The sequence below is a fragment of the Enoplosus armatus genome, chromosome 15 (genome assembly GCF_043641665.1).
Source record: "Enoplosus armatus isolate fEnoArm2 chromosome 15, fEnoArm2.hap1, whole genome shotgun sequence".
Lineage (NCBI taxonomy): Eukaryota > Metazoa > Chordata > Actinopteri > Centrarchiformes > Enoplosidae > Enoplosus > Enoplosus armatus.
Window position 1 is genome coordinate 10,726,204 of NC_092194.1, and position 16,767 is coordinate 10,742,970.

At 43.1% G+C, this 16,767-nt stretch overlaps 1 protein-coding gene across 1 annotated transcript; it reads left to right on the forward strand.

Annotated features, from left to right (window-relative positions):
- The first annotated feature begins 45 nt into the window (after positions 1-45).
- On the forward strand, positions 46-10,550 carry slc38a6 (solute carrier family 38 member 6). The gene is made up of 16 exons (XM_070920783.1): positions 46-138; positions 1,890-2,020; positions 2,148-2,221; positions 2,982-3,034; positions 3,158-3,197; positions 5,178-5,256; positions 7,171-7,256; positions 7,344-7,402; positions 7,477-7,548; positions 8,009-8,065; positions 8,605-8,684; positions 8,799-8,899; positions 8,996-9,120; positions 9,601-9,745; positions 10,087-10,181; positions 10,300-10,550. The coding sequence occupies exons 1-16, from the start codon at positions 46-48 to the stop codon at positions 10,381-10,383; spliced, it is 1,374 nt and encodes a 457-aa protein (XP_070776884.1). The 3' UTR covers positions 10,384-10,550.
- Positions 10,551-16,767: the final 6,217 nt, after the last annotated feature.

Consider the following 16,767-nt stretch of genomic DNA (forward strand, 5'->3'; position numbering starts at 1 on the left):
AGACAGTTTGTTGGAGTTTGTGCCCTGAGTTTTCGAGAGTAGAAAATGAGCATCAATGTAAATGCAAACACAGATTTATATCGTGAATGCACCACCGAGGACACCGAAGGCAACGAAACTACACCTTTATTAACAAATGTAAGTACTAAAACAGCACCATGTATCTCACAGCTAAGGAACAGTGCTCCAGTCTAAATATGTGAACTTCAGGAATAAGCAGCAGTAGCGTTTTCATGCACAGGTAAACTGTCAGTCAACGAAGTTGACCCTCAAAATGTTGGTTATGACAGACATCACGTGCATTTTCTGCATTTTTAGTTTCCTTTCTGCTTTCTGCCTCTGTCAGCACTTACAGGGAAAGTCCACCATAAAACAGAAACTACACTTTGGTATTACAATGAAATTTTTCCAATGAGGATATATCTGTATTTATATGTATTAACCTTTATGCAAATATGTAAACACACTTAAAAGGGAAGTCAACTGATTTTACACAAGACATTCATTTTTCTTGTCATGATTTGTACCGCTCAGCTCATAAAAGCACTTATATAATATGTTCTGTGGCTCTGGGGGGAGCACTCCAAAGTCTACATGCTAAATCCCTTCATTTTATTTGAATTTCACTGAATTGCATTTAAACATATTGAGTCTAAAGGCCATCAGATTCAGCCTTGAAAAGCACACACTGAGTAATTTTTCTGTACTGAATGTAAACTCCTCCTCAGGTTGTTGAAATTTATAAATTCTCCACAGCAGTAAAGAGGACATAACGCTGGTTACCTCAGTGGCAGCTACATCCCAATCAAGACATCAACACTAATTGTGATAGTTGAGACATTGGCATGTGGTCTGTCTCTCTGTTGTTGAACAAAAGAGTAAAGAGTAAATGGTTCAGATTTACAAATTAGGTTTTACGTATAGGAACAACATTTTTGGTGGATGTGTAGAAGCAGGGAAATGTGGATCCCTGTAGTGTTTTTGCAGGGTTCGTCAGTAGTAATGAGTAATCTGACATAATTTGTTTCATTTGGGCAGAAACACGCCACAGGAAGTGGTGACAGTAGAAGCAGCCATGCATTTAATGACACATTGTCATGTCAAGTTACTACAAATACCTTGACAGTGATCATGTTATATGGATGAATCCTATCACCAATCTGAAACCAAAGACCAGATAAAATAGAAAAGGAATCAGGTGAGATGAGCAGTGATTTGTCTAGATTACTGGTGGGCCTCACTCAGCACTCTGGACTCGTGACCATACATGCTAGGTTAGCCGTCCCCCTCTGTGACCCTGAACAGGAGTAAGCTGGTGATGAATATATTCAATTGTTTGTCATATTATTTTGCCAGTGCATATTTATTTTAGAAATCACTCTCTCAGTATTTTCAAATTAGTTTAATTTAATTTGCTGCATTATAATTTTATATTGCAGCCAGTCTATATTTCCATCTGGTGTCATAGTTTACTTCCTGTCTTTCAGTACTGTAACCCAGGGTGATTCGGATTCAGCAGTCCGCAGGTCAATCCAAGCTTGTTGTGACACTGACACCAGAGTTGCCACTTGTTCTCTCCAGGATATCCCCTATTAGAGAGGTCAAGCAGTTTGGGCAGCTCCCCTTATCCTGAGCTCAGGCAGCTGTCCCACAGCCAGCAGCTCAAATCCCACCCCATCCTTTCCCATTTCCATTCCCCGATCCTGCATGCCACTGCGGTGTTGTTTTATGACATCCATCATCAGGGCCGGCCAGTTGTTCTTAATGCTGTCAGGAGCAATTCTCATAAATCTCCTACAAAAACAAGCAGATTTCTTCTTCTGCTCCTTTTGTCTTCACACTCATTGTTTACATCTTTTATCTAAATGTTATCTCTGCTGTGTGTGCAGGGATCAGTGCAGACCAGAACCAAAGGAGCCTCCTTTGCCTCCTCTGTGTTTAACCTGATGAATGCCATCATGGGCAGCGGCATACTGGGTCTAGCTTACGCTATGGCTAGCACTGGAATAGTTGGTTTTTGGTAAGACTGCTGTCATTACACCTTATACCACAGTGCAGTTTAAATATCTGACAGCTTCTTAAATCAATCAGACATAAATGCAACTACATGTACTCTCATTGCTGTTCTATGTATCTTTCCTCTCTAGTATCCTGTTAGTAATAGTGTCCAGCCTGGCAGCGTACTCTATACATCTCCTTCTGAAGCTATGTGACCAAACAGGTGAGCGACTCACAATGGACACACACTCTAACTTTAGATAAGCACATACCTGTACCTTTGAGGTTTTTTTACCCACACCATGGACTCACTCATGATTAGATCATTGTTCAGGGACACTAGCTGATATGTTGTCTATGGCCATGCTATCTCTTCGTGTCTTTTGTCTTTATTTACTTCCCAGTTGTGATTGAATCAGGTGATTATGAGGTTTACATAATGTTTAAAAAGGGTAAAACGAGCTAAGAGACAAGATAAAAAGAGATAATTGTGTCCTCTATAAATTACCACGCAAATACTGTTTCCTGAGAGCAGGGACATCCCATCCTGATTTTTGATCATCTTTGAAAGGTAACTCCACCAATTTTACACATTGCATATGTGTGTGTAAAGCCTTATGTGGCTCCAGAAGTCTGATACATTTCTTTAAGTGTTGTGTCTTGAGTCAACATCAGTTGGAAAACTATGAATTTGAAAAGCTTACCAGACCTCTGTAGCCCGCTCCTCATCTCTGCTTGAGGCTAGAAGCTCGAGGCTACATTAGCTGCTACTAGCATAACTCACCTGCATCTCCGACTGAAGAGTCAGCAGTTGAGTTGCATCGTGGGTAATGCAGGCACCTGGTTTTGACAAATTAGAAGAATGTGTGGAATAAAAAAGATAATATCTCTTGTTCTGCTGCATTGATTTTTATCCTGTCCATTATAAAAAATAGGCGGTGTTCTCTTTTAAGTGGTCGATTGTGTCTGATTGTTTTTCATAGGTATCAATTCATATGAAGAGCTTGGGGAGAGAGCCTTGAAAAAAACAGGAAAAGTAGGTGTTGTCTTTTGGATTAGTCTGACTTTGTCAAAAAAAAAAAAGGAACTCTCTCACTTATATTTTCAACATGACCAGAAGACATATTCACACTAACCACCTTTTCAAAACTCTTTTTAGGTTCTGGTTGGAATTGCCATTATTGTCCAAAATATTGGTGGTAAGTCCGCTCCCATTTCACTGTACAGTCACACACATTATTTTGGCATGAACAGATTTTGTGGTTGTTATAGATGCCAAGTGGTGAAGAGGGTGCAGAGTGCTGCAGGGTCAGCCTATGGCCAGTTTATTTTGGAGGCAGACGGTGCCTCCTACTGGTGATCAGAAGCCTCTGTGCTCAGGTTTACTCCCTCCTTCCTGTAAGGATATTATCTGGATTCCCTGATAACCTTTGACCCCATAGCCGCTGTCCTCTCGGCCCCCTCCCCTGAGCCTGAAACCTGACTTCTCGTCTAATTGATCACTGATGGTAAACCCACCCAGTGTTGAGTAACCTAATGGGACCCCTCCCTTTATTTACTCCACCCCCACTTCTTTCCTACTACCATCTCCATGCGTCCCTCAGCCACAAACTGCACTCCTCAGACAGCGGAGAGCTGAGGTGATAGCTCCTCTGCAGTCATTAGTGGCACGGCTGAGTGGATTATTGCCGTGCCCTCTGGTATGTTTGTGGTTTTCCCAGCATGGGGCAGTGTGTGTGAGAGTGTGAGAGCCAGCACTCCAGCATGCATCTGTCTACACCCCGGGCCCCTTTTATAAGAGTGCAATTAGCCTCACTCTGGGTAAACATTCATCTGTACTGCCAAAGCCTGATGGGCCAATTGACCTTAATTACTGACCAGCCCAGGGCTCTCACAGCCTGCCTCTCCCCTCGCTCTTAATAAAATGAAAGTGTCTCTGTCTTATGTTGAACACACTCTCCCACTGTTCGCTGACCACACACAGAAGGTTTACATCAAATTTTCAATGAATTTTTACATGCATGCTTTATTATTAGAATGTCTTTCTAGCACTTGGCCAATAACAATCCTTTTTCTTCACTCAAGGGCCTTTTTTTTGTTTAGAGATGTAAGTATTACCCCAGCAGGAATTCCCATGAAAGTGTTATTGTGCTTACAGTAACCAACTGCATGAAACTAAACCATTGCACCATGCCTGTTGTGTGATCCCTGTCAGCGTGTCTGTGTGGGTTTAATGTGGTTGAAAAGATTTTTGTTTTTACATTTCTGGATGAACGTTTGCAGGGAAACTTTTTGGCAAAAACACTAAAGAAACTGCTGCCTCAGAACAATCTCGTATTGACAGATTTTAGTGCTTATAAATGGCATTAGTTATTCGCAGAGTGAGTGTCTGTGTGGGCTGGAGGGTTATTGAAGGAATTTTCTTTCATAAACAAAGACAGGATCTGAGGGATTATGGTCTAGGCTTATTTAACGGCGAGTGCAAGACCTGCCCCAGGGGCAATAAGGTCCCAGCTAACTCTGGCTCTGCCTGGCTTCACAAACTGAAATCCCTTAACTTTCTCCCCCTTTATGACCACACACTGCATCTGAATCAACCAGAAACATCCTCTCCACCCACTGCAATCTCCATGTCCCCTTTCCCATTTTCCTCCTGGTGTTTTTGGGGCTGGCATGACCCTCGGGAAGTGACCCCGCTCCCCTCTCTGACTGGCTGTCATGGAAGGATGTTGGAGCCCTTCTGAGGCTGATAATATCCTGTTTCCTAGTGAGGTGGAGCAGGGGGAGAAATACCTGGATTAGCGTCAGAGATCATTATTGTTAGCATTCCTTCCCCCGTCACACTTCTTCATCCCGGCTGCTGATCCCAGTCTCCAGCAGTTGGAAGATCTGCATAACGTCTGCTCCTCTGCACTGAGGGCTTTTCTGATGATCCCCTTGAGCTGCCCGCCCCACCCATCTGCATTAACTCAGAGCCACGGTACCCCCTCCGCCCTGCCTTCCATTTACTCGCACTGGAAAACACATCACCCTCACACAGCAATGTAGGATTGCTTATGTCAACATACAGTCATCTGCTGTGTTTATGATTTAATAGTTTGGCATGTTTGTGTGCTTTTTTTGTTTATTTAGTTAAAAAAAACATTTTCTGAAGCTTTTTTTTTCCTGTCTTCCCCCAGCCATGTCATCCTATTTGTTCATCTTGAAGTCGGAGCTTCCTGCAGCCATCAACAGCCTCCTGAGCCCAGGCAGCACAGGGTGGGTACATGCAGAACTGTGAGCTCCCTCTCTAACCAATAAGGAAATTTGGGTCAAAATCTGTCACGGCTGCGGGTAAAACCAAGTCATTCTTTTAGATTAGCTGCACTAAGATAACGAATGAGTCACTCCTGTTCCCATGATGTTATAGATTATACCTTTAGCCTTCAAATAAGTCAAATTTGACACGTTTTCACCACAAAGCTACACAAACTGGAATTAGTCGGGCAATGAGAAACGTATGAATAATGCGGTGGAAGAAGATCTCTCACCAAACCACAGCACACTGCTAATACTTTGTCTGTGAGCGATCGGAGGGGAGCTTGTGCGCTCTGTGTTGTATAGCCTGAAGCATGCCCAGAGGAAATGTATTTATGATAGAGAGCCATTCATCACCCATCATCAGCAGCCGGTGTCTTTCATTGGCCTACGTGGACGAGCCTGCAGCTCCACGCCAACATGGAGGAGTCCCCGGGCCAAGAATGTAACTTCTATCACTTTATTATTGGCCACACTGGTTTAAGCAAGAGTTGTAGCTGCTCTCAGCCCAATCCGTCAACATCTGAATCTTCCACACACAGCTGCTTTGTATTAGTGCTCTCCTTTCACCCCCAAATCTCTCGCACATGTTCCCCCGGAATCAGACTGATACAAGGGGATATCAGTTTTGCCATTCTAATTACAGCTTGCTGCTGAGGGAAACAAAACATTTCTGTTAATGAGTGGCTTTGGGATGTTAACAGATGCATACTCAAGTCCATCAAAGCCTAAATAAACGAGTTGTTTTATATTAAAGCGCGTTTCTTTTTTCTGGCTCATTCATCATAACACGGCAGAGCGAAAACACAGTCGTGCTCAATCTTTTAGTCTTCGTGATAATGGAGTGTATGTCCTGTTTTAAGTTTCTCTCGTCGTGTTTCAGTAACAAGGCCAAAGACGTGGACAGCTGTCTTTGGGTTTGTGCTGCGTTGGCCAGATTTATGCTGATCTTCAACAATACGTGGAGATTGACTCATTGGCAGTCAAACTCCAACCTTGACTGAGAGCTATCCTGCATCTTGTTATAGCGTGAAATGTGGAACATTTCACGGTTCATCTAGGTATCCTGCGCCTTTACAGTAAGCCTCGAGCTGGATTCTAGTGGTGGTGGAGATTTTTTTTACATCCCTGTGTCTGTAAAAGTGGAGAAGTGGGTTAGCTAAGCTGCGGTCGAGTGCTTCAGCTAAACTTAGGTTAGAGGAGAAGTGATTGGACAAGAGGGAGTCAGGGTCAGAGCAAAGGTCTCCCTGACATCCAGTTACAGGGCAGAAACGGTGTAGACGCAGACAAATCCATCAGCGCCTATGGTAACGCCACAGCTGTGAAACTGCCAAACAGGGGTCAGTGGGTGTTGATGTGGTCAGAGCAGGTGCTGCTGACTGTGGGAGCCCCATAAAGAGTGGTGGAGCCAGTCCTTCATGACCCCACGCTGCGGTCCAACATACAGCAGCGCCAGGCAGCACCCTTCCCTCCCGACCCCGACCCCAGCGGAGCCAGCATGCCTTCCACATGTGTCACCTCAAGCACTGCCCCTCCTCCTCCAGCTCCCCAATCCCGAATAAACCGCCAAGGCTATCCCTCAGCAAAGGAAAATATTATTCCCCCTCTCCTAAAAACCCGGCAAGTGAAATGTGGTCTCAAATGACAGAGCGACACAACGTTTGCATGAGAATTACATAATTGTTATAGTTCGCGAGAGCTAAAGCCCTTAATTCGTACCACATGATGAATCTGTCGCTCTGTATTTGAGCAAGAAATGGAGACAAATTTCCATTTTAAGGCACTGAAGATCCATCTCTGCTACAGGGAGATGATGATGATAGGAAATGTGGCTTGATTCAGCTTTGGCCTTTTAATAATTCACTTGTTTTCCAGAAGTGCCTGGTACGAAGACGGCAGGTTGCTTTTGATCCTGGTCACACTTTGTATTGTTCTGCCTCTGTCAATTCTGCCTAAAATTGGTAAGTAGGTAGACCAAGTATCATCTTGATGTGCTGCCCTGACTGGTTTGAAATGTTCCTCACCAGATTTGTCTCTGACCCCTGCAGGCTTCCTGGGCTACACCAGTAGTATTGCCTTTTTCTTCATGCTGTACTTTGCAGTTGTGGTGAGTTTAAATATACTTCAAAATCATTTAAAAACCTTTCCTGTTGTTGACATGTTGTGTTGTCTCCCCTCCAGGTTGTGGTCAAGAAATGGTCCATCCCCTGCCCACTGCCTCACAATGTGACTACACTTTCAGGTGCCTTCCAGGTAACAACAATTTCCTTCTAGGCTTGTCCACATGCACACAAACACACATACATAAGGTAGCGTAAGTCTGAGGTAGGTAGTCTGGACCAGACGGTCACGGCTGCAGGATTGTGAGCAAAACCCAGGAGACTGAGTTCACTGATTGTGTCAACTCTGGCTGCTGTGGACCAGAGAAGGCTGCACAGAGCTGTGTATGGTGAATGGTGCCCGTCCTGAGGGGGAAGGAAGTCCAGGTGACCTTGCAACAGTCTGGAAATGACCTCTGGCCTTCTGGGATTATACAGACCATAGTATAGCTTCAGACCTGGCATGCTTTACTTAGATGGTTGTTTCCCTTTTAGCTCCAAAGCCAGGCAATGGACTCCAGGTTTATGTTTTTTTTTGTCTTTATACAGCAGCACTGCAGAAGTCATCTCCTCTCAGAAATAACACGCTGCCTCTGCTCTCCTTGTTTCTCCAGATATCAAATTCCTCTGACTCAGAATGTACACCCAAACTCTTTGTCCTCTCCAGTAAGGTACGTGTATGAAACCAGCCCTTTTTCTCTATGTAGAACCTGTGAGGCGGCAAGTGAGAAGTTGTTGAAAGTACATCTGCTGCAGTTATTTGACCATACGGTGACAAGTCATACTCTTTACCGATGAAGGTTTGGCTGTATATGTAAGGAACTCTGGTGTACTGTGCAGCTGCCACTCACATGTTTATGTTACACGTAAAGGCCATATGTACATGTGGCATGCAGAATTACACGAAGCACATGTTTGGTCAAGTTGTTTAAACACAACTTGACAATGTTTTGCGGAAAGATCCTAAAATGTCACACTTACACAGTGTTAAGTAATACGTAATATTAATATTAAGTAATATTTCCATCCACTGACTGAACTTACTCAAGAATGTTCACACCTGAGCTTTGCATCACCACACTCTGCAGCCCAGATGGTAATTACTACTACACAAACCATACCTCGACCCACCTGCCCCCTCGCTCCTGTGTAACAGTGTAAGCTGATAATTTGTTAATGACGGCCGCGCTCTGACTGATGTGTGTTGCAGAGTGCCTACGCCATCCCCACCATGGCCTTCTCCTTTCTGTGCCACACGGCTATCCTGCCAATCTACTGCGAACTGGACCGGTCAGCGCTGCAGCCACACAGCTTTACCCTTTTACTTTGAATTTTAAGTAACAAACTCTATCGTTCACCAGCTATGTAAACATTATGCTCAGTGAATGTCTTTGTGTCTTTCAGACCTACCAAGAGCAGGATGCAGAACATTACAAATGTCAGTATTAGCCTCAGCTTCCTGCTTTACCTCATTTCTGCGGTGTTTGGCTACCTCACCTTCTATGGTAAGCCCACAGTGACACACTACTGTAACTACTTTTCAAGCCCTGTCATATCTATTGGCTTTGTACCCTCACTTTATTCTTGTCTCCTGCTCACAGCTCATGTGGACTCTGAGCTGTTGCTTGGCTACGACGTGTATATGCCGCGGGACATCATGGTGATGACAGTTCGATTGGCCATCCTGCTCTCTGTGTTGCTGACTGTACCCCTTATTCACTTCCCTGTGAGTGTACCGACCGTTGAATACTCTTATAACAAAGAGTATCCCAGTTTCCTCATTTTGTATTCTTCACTCAACTTCTTAAAAACAAGAAATGGTTGAAATTTTTAAATACAACTGCATTTTTTTTTTACAAGCCTCTGAATTGCGTTTTATTTGATTCTTTGCATTGTATGTTTATATCACTGCTTTTTAATGGTTGTTATTAAGTTTATCACTTTTTTACAATTTGTTTTAGTAATTTAAGCAGGGTTTTTTTGCGTGTGAAATGTATTCATAATGCTGAATTTCATATTAAATGTATGTCTGTACATTTGCTCAGCTGCTGCTTTGCGATTGGAGAAAAAACAAATCAAGAATAACCTTTTCACTACTGCCAACATGTACTTCCTTCCCGTCCAAACGACACCACTCCAGTTTCCTTCTTTTCTCCTTTCAGTCATTGTTTGGTTAGAATGAGCTTTGTTTGTGTGTGTGCTTCAGGCCCGTAAGGCTGCGATCTTGCTGATTTGTGGAGGACGGCCCTTCTCCTGGCTGATCCACATCATTGCAACTCTAATCATCCTGGGTGTGGTGCTGCTGATGGCCATCTTTGTGCCTGACATCAGTAATGTGTTTGGAGTTGTGGGTATGTGATGTTTTTGAAATATGGGGAAAGAAATGCTTGTTTTGCTAGATATTATGGTCTTTATAAATTATCTAAATGTAATTTTCTTTTATTTTACGGACACTGTACTGTCACTTAACTGTGACCTTTAAATATTCGGATCTGTTTTCAACCATAGCAGACATTAAAAGCAGCCAAGATGTCAGTATTCCACAGTTATTGATCGTGGTGGCTAAAATCCCAATATCTGCCCATACATAATTAATTGCGCAGCGCTGCTCAAACAGTTTATGAAGCTGCTATTATCAGACATTCAGTATGTTGTCTGTGCATTTCAAGTGACTTTCCTCTTTCTTTCCCAGGATCGACAACTTCCAGCTGCTTGTTGTTTGTTTTCCCCGGCCTTTTCTACCTCAAGATCAGCAGCCGACCCCTCAGATCCTTCAACTCCATTGGGGTAACTACACATTGTCCAAATATGTTAAATGCTCTTTTGAGCCTATTTTACTCACCGTCTACAGTGCTTACATTTTGTGTTCTTACAACTGTGTTGTTTATGCTCTTTGTGTCTCTAGGCTGCACTTCTGGTGGTCTTTGGTTTGATTATGGGACTCATCAGCTTCTCTGTCATTGTCATCACATGGGCTCAGAGCTCCTAACCCCCTCTGGCCCCCCTTTTTCCCAAATTCAGCACAAGAGCAAAGAAAGGGAAAAGCATGCCAAAGAAACTGAATACTGGACAGAGGGAGGGAACAGACAGATGCTAATCAGCATCACCTCAGGCAGATTATTTATGGTTAAGTTGTTCTAGAGTAGTGTTTATTTTCCTGTACTTTCTAACTCCCAAACATAGACCAAACTCGGCACATACGGGCTAAAACAAACTTTTCATGTTCCACTCTTTTCTACACACTGACTTTTAGACTTTATGCATTTCAGGGCAATCTTTGTATTTTTTAAAATCTGCCTGGAACAAAAGATAGGTGAAGTTCACTTCCTTTAAGTTCATTTTATGTACTTCTTTTTCATTTTTTACTTACTGACAGCCTTTATGTTATTCTCTGTGGATGGTCATGCACCTTATGTAAACCAGTCTGCTAGTATTTGAAAATGCTGTTGACCAAGTCTGAACTGTTAATGTGTCAGGTTTATGGCACATTTTCGCAGTTTTACATGCACAATGACTCATTTTCATTCCCTGTTTTTATTTTTATTCACTTTATTGTTTTTGTATTTTTCTTATAAGCGTGTTGTTTTTATTGTTTAATCCATGTATTGCTTTGCCACAACACTTACAGCCCAAACCTCAGGTATTTCTGCTGCTATCTGTATTCTGTAGCTTTACTGAATGTGACAAAGACTGAACAGTTGGGTCACAGTTTTTTTTAAACCATTTAATTACAATGTATTCCATGTCCTTATAATGTCAAATAATATAATGTTATTCTTCAAATTGCTGGCATATAATAAAAGGGAAATAGTCAGTTTGCTCCTTTAACCACTAAAATGTCTTTATCAGTGTTGTGGAAAGCTCATCAGTCTAACATGTCACATTCATGGCTGCGTGTTTGATTGGCAGGCACAGTATTGACGCTGAGACCTGCTACTCAGTGTTGTGCTGTGGGTTCAGCCTGTAGATAATGAAAGCCACATGCTCGGTACGTTTCTAATCACGATGCTGTTTAGATTGTCTTCATGCTGCCTCTGGAACCTACAGCCACCCGACTGCTGCTTTTAATCTAAGGAATTAGGCAGACCGGCCCCACCGGCCCTGCAGAAAGCAGTGGCTGCCCGCTCTTCACGCCCCCTCAAGGGAGGTTCCCCAGTGCAGGAAATATCCCTGACCTCCATCCTCCACTCTGAAGGACCCTCCCATGAAGAAAGTGCACCATGACTACTATCAACACTGAATATATATTTGGTATTCAGTGGTGGAGGAAGTATCCTTTATTTAAGTAAAAGTACCAATATAACAATGTAAAAAATACTGCACTCAAACTACTAAAGTAAAAGTATTATCAGCAAATTGTGCAAAATATCAAAAGTAAAAGTACTCGTTCTGCAGAAGATTACCCCCTGCGACTGCTACAGTTATTATATATGATATTATTGTAAATACTGATACATCAGGGTGTAAGTTGCATGTTCCTGGTGTAGCTGGTCAAAAGTGTGGCTAGTTTTAAGTACTTTATAAAGCCTACAGTTAGGTAGTTCAGTGGTTCCCATCCTGGGAGTTGGGCCCCCTCCGAAGGGCCACAAGATAGATCTCAGGGGTCCTGAGATGATTAATGGCATAGGAAACGCGAGGGAAAAAACAAAACAAAGTTCTGCTTCACAAATTTATATTGGTTTTCTCTTTGGTGGAAATGCTAACAACACATGGACACCTGAAAAGCCCGTCATACAGTATGTCAGTATTATGTAAAATCTAAATCTGAAAAGTGACGACAGCTTCCAAAGAAATGTAGTAGTATGAAGTAGCATAAAATTGAAAAGTACACCTCTTGAATAAACTACTTAGTTACTTGGGGGCGGGGGCGGGGGGGGGGGGGGGGGGGGGGTGACTTAATATGTAGTTGTTTAGCACTTCCATCAACCATCATCAGCCATCTGTCACCATATCTGTTGAAACATGAGCTCTTGCAGGAATTAAAACAACCTCTGACTCCTATACATGGGTTCCTATGGGAACCACTGAGCTAAAGCCATTTGCAACACAAGATTACCACCTAGTGTCAGACTGTGTTCACAGCAGCGCAGGTCCTCCTCATTTCATTGACATTCCTCTCTTGGTTTCTCTCTTGGTTTATGAAAGCCTAACTAGGAAGAGATAACCAGATGCTCCAATTTTCTCCCAGTTTTATCGTGTTGGAAACATGCACGTTAAAACAGAGCAAAGCTGTTTTTATTGAAGACTGACTGGGGCATGTGTCCTCAGCCCGGGGTGGGAGTGTTTTTGTTTAGTTAAACTCACTCACACCCTGGGCCCACGTCCAGCAGTATGACAACACCATCTCCCAGGGTTAAAGGATGGAATGAGGCGGAGGAACGATGGTGGGCTGAAATTAATCCCCTGTTGGCAGCCTCTGCTCTCGTATTGTTTTAAGAGGTGTCGGCTGTGTTCTTTGAAAAGTATTTTCTGTTGTTGGAGATCAGGATTTTTGGGTAACAGCTGGATCTGATCCCAGTGTCGCTACTTTGACCTTTGACACAGTTTGACATCTTATTGTTTGATAGCACTGCCTTCATGGATTAGATCAGTTTGTCCCAATTCTGTACTTGAACCCTTGGCTACTATGCAGTTCCTTGGGGGTACAATTAATTAACTCTTCTAAACTCAAATCACTCAACAAAAATATAGATTTGATTGAAATATAGCTGGTATACTGTATATCCATATTAAGGAAGAAAATAGACAGCCATAATATTACAAATTGGTGTGATGATCTTTAATACATTTACAAAACCCGCTGCCCATCAACCTCAGTCAGTTGTCACCATGTTGAGAGTGTGTGAAAACTAGTTAGCAAGCAAACAGAAGTTGAAATAGTTCAAAGTTAAGGATAAAGAGTTGAAATAGTTAGCTAAAAGTAGGCCAATGAATAAACAGTTGAAAGAGTTGGCTGAAAGTATAATAGATTTAAATAGTTACATGAGGCAAAAGTAACACTAATAGATGAACAGTTTAAGTAGTTACATCAACGGAAATGGATAGACGGTTAGTTTATCTAGTTAGCTGAAAGTAGGCTAATGGATAAGCATTTAAAATAGCTTGCTAAAGTAATGTAAACAGTTGAAATAGTTAGCTAAAAATAATAGATAAACAGTTGAAATAGTTAGCTAAAAGTATGCTAATGGATTAGAAGATGAAATAGTTATGCTAGGTTGTTGTTAAATAAACGCAATGAATGAACAGTTGAAATAGTTTGCTAAAAATAATCGATGAAGGGGTACTGGAGCTCATCTGACAGGGCTGTGGGGGTACGTCTGCCACTGGATTAGATCATCTGCAGAAGGCTCCCAGTCTAAATTGTTCAATTTGACTGCGGTGAGGGGATTGTAGCCCTCTACAAATTAGTATTGGCAGAAAGCAGAGCCAATGAAGTATTCCACTTCCTCTTCCTGTTTGTGTTTTAACAACATCAGACATGCCTTCACAGGTAGTGGACGTCAGAAACTGCAGCAGCACTGAGCACATGCACATCTGCTTTCTGTTTACCCGCATAATCTTGTTCAACAGGCATTCCTGGCTGAAAGGTGCTTCAAGGGTCTTTTCACGTAAGCCTTTTAATGCTGGCTGGCATGATGAGTGGTTTTCCTTTTTAGTCACGGTGGCAGACTGCAACTCAGCAAATGCCATCGATATGCAAGTGTCATCGCTGATGAAGTGCTCTCCGTCTCATTTCTTTTTTCTGTCCTTCCAGTCTCTCCGTTCCCCCCATCTACCATTACTCCATGCTGCTTTTCTGCTTTTAAACGATTGCCACGCTCTATCAGTAAACATGCTCTTTGTGTCACAGTAAGAGCATTCCTCTTTTTCTGAGGGCTCTTTTGAGACAGCAGATACTCTCGCCATAGGAGAATTTCCACTTTTTTTTTTACATTCAAATTTCTTTACGCTTTTTGTGAAATTGTATTGATAAAAGGCCCCCAGATAATACTTCCTATCAGGACACTATCAGCTAATCAAGCGTGAGACAAATGTTTGTAACAGGAAGGAAGGAGCATTATCTCATACAACAACAGCTCAACAGGCTGTGCTTATCTTCAGTGGTCTTTATGTATAACATAATGAGTCTTGGCATTGTCATCTGCTTCTTCTTAGCCAATGTGTCTCAGACGCTCCACACTGCATGTGTGTAGACAAGCGATGTCCTTCACCTGCTTCCATTGTGGATGTCAGAGCACCACAGGCCGCACAAAGCTGCCTTTCACCCAAAACACTGAAAACTCCTGTGTTTAACCACTGTGTGCAGCAAACATGTTTCTGTCTTGAACAGAGACTCTTGAAACGGCATTCAGGGTAAGATTTGCCTGACACAGTCATCACCTGTCAGTCCCCAATCAGGGCCTGCACAATAGCAGCAACACAATGAAATAAGATAGACTTGACATCAAGATCGCTGTCACCATAGTCACCAAGACATAATAAGCCTCGGAGAGAGAATGACTTTTTTTATATTTTATATTGCCAGAGCAGAAATCAAGGTCAAGAGTGAAATAACTCTTTGGTAAATAAACAAGAGGGATTTTACAATGTTTTTAGAAGTATTGCGGTGCTTACTTATTTTGGCAGATGATGAGCAGGGGTAGAGAGGTAGGAAGGCTACTCATGGAGGCCCAGTGGTCAGCAGCACAGTATGGGGTTCAGTTTGTGTTTTTGGGGTGGTGAGTAGGGGTGAGCTTGTCTCTCCACGATCCCATCAACCCCGGGCTGAGCTCTTAATGCGGCCCTGACGCCTTGCTGGCGCAGGGGCCACGCTGCCTCACATCTGGAGCCAATTACCCTGGAGTGGCTGTGACAGAGACACCCCCCCCCCCCCCCCCACCACCCTCTACGATCTGTTTCACTGTCCAACGCAGCTCCGACCACTCTCACAGTTACATTCCTCCACTTTCCACAACAACACTCTTTGTTTTTGTCAGTCCCTCTTCCCTCTTCTTTTCTCCCCTGCCTTATTCCACATCCTCTTCATTGATCAAGATTGTCCTCTTCTTTTTAACGGATCAGCTGTTAAAAAAAAACAGTATCAGGGTGTAATGGTGACCTAAAAAGTTAAGACACTGACCGTGTAATCACAATGTCCCCTGTTGTTGCTTGTCATCCCCTCTCATTTCCTAATAAAGGCTTTAATAAAGGCAAAAAATACTATTTAAAAAAAGAGATCAGCTTAATATGACACAAACTCATTTGGCCTTCTCACTACATCGTGGAACTTCTGCAGAATAGTGCCATCATAAGTCATGTTTTCCTGTGGTAGAGCACTGGCAGTAAACACCACTTGTGAATAAAGCACATTTAGGACCAAATCAGCTTTTACAGGTGTGATTTATGGAGTGTCTCTGCTTCCACACAGGAGAGCCCCAGGGATATGTGTGTGTGTGTGTGTGTGTTTGCATGTAGGTTTCTATACAGCCTTACCTGAGGTGAGGTTGGGGTCTTGTGGCTGTAGGATGGGGGTTAGTTCTGGTGCAGCCCAGTGACTGATGGATGTAATTGAGTTTGTGGTGGTGCAGGAGGCGTGGTGGGGGTGTATACTGGCCCCGCAGGATTTCTCTCACCGGGGTCAAAAGAGTTGGGAACGGGCTTCGCCATATCTGGGCCATACTCTCCATTCCCCACTGCCCTGTTTGGCACCAATGCTATGGTTCATTAGCTGCAGCTATAGGGTGTACCTGGGCAGGGAGCCAGAGGATTGAGCTGTCCTGGGTTACACAGACATAAATTGGAGCCTAGACTGTGAAGTGAATGTGGAAACTCTACAGGTGGCTGAAATTAAGTCGTATACAAAGAATAAGTCTGCTCTGAAATATGGGAGGCTTTTGGTAGCTGGCCTTGTGCTTGTGTGCAATAAAATTTTGGCATGTTGAGGAGATACATCAGAAGTGTTATATGTATTCATGCCTGTGTGTGTGTGTGTGTGTGTGTGTGTGTGTGTGTGTGTGTGTGTGTGTGTGTGTGTGTGTGTGTGTGTGTGTGTGTGTGTGTGTGTGTGTCTGTCTAAGGCATGCACGTGTCTGAGTGTGTACATGTAGACATGTGTGTTCTCAGTTAGGTGTCTAGAGTCATGTGCATAATTCAAGATTTAGCCATGACAACCACTCACAGAGAGAAAGTTAGCCTGGAATGAGGAGGAAGGGATGCAGGGCAAAGAGCCACGGAGTTGACAGACTGAGGAGAGAGGAACCGCAGGTAGAACAAAGAAACAAAACAAATCATGCTGGACCGTAAAAATGCCATCTCTGGCTCCGGCGTAAAATAAAGGGCGAGAGGAAGTAAAATATACAGATTTTGCTTGAAGTTGCTTCATTATAAGAGAGAG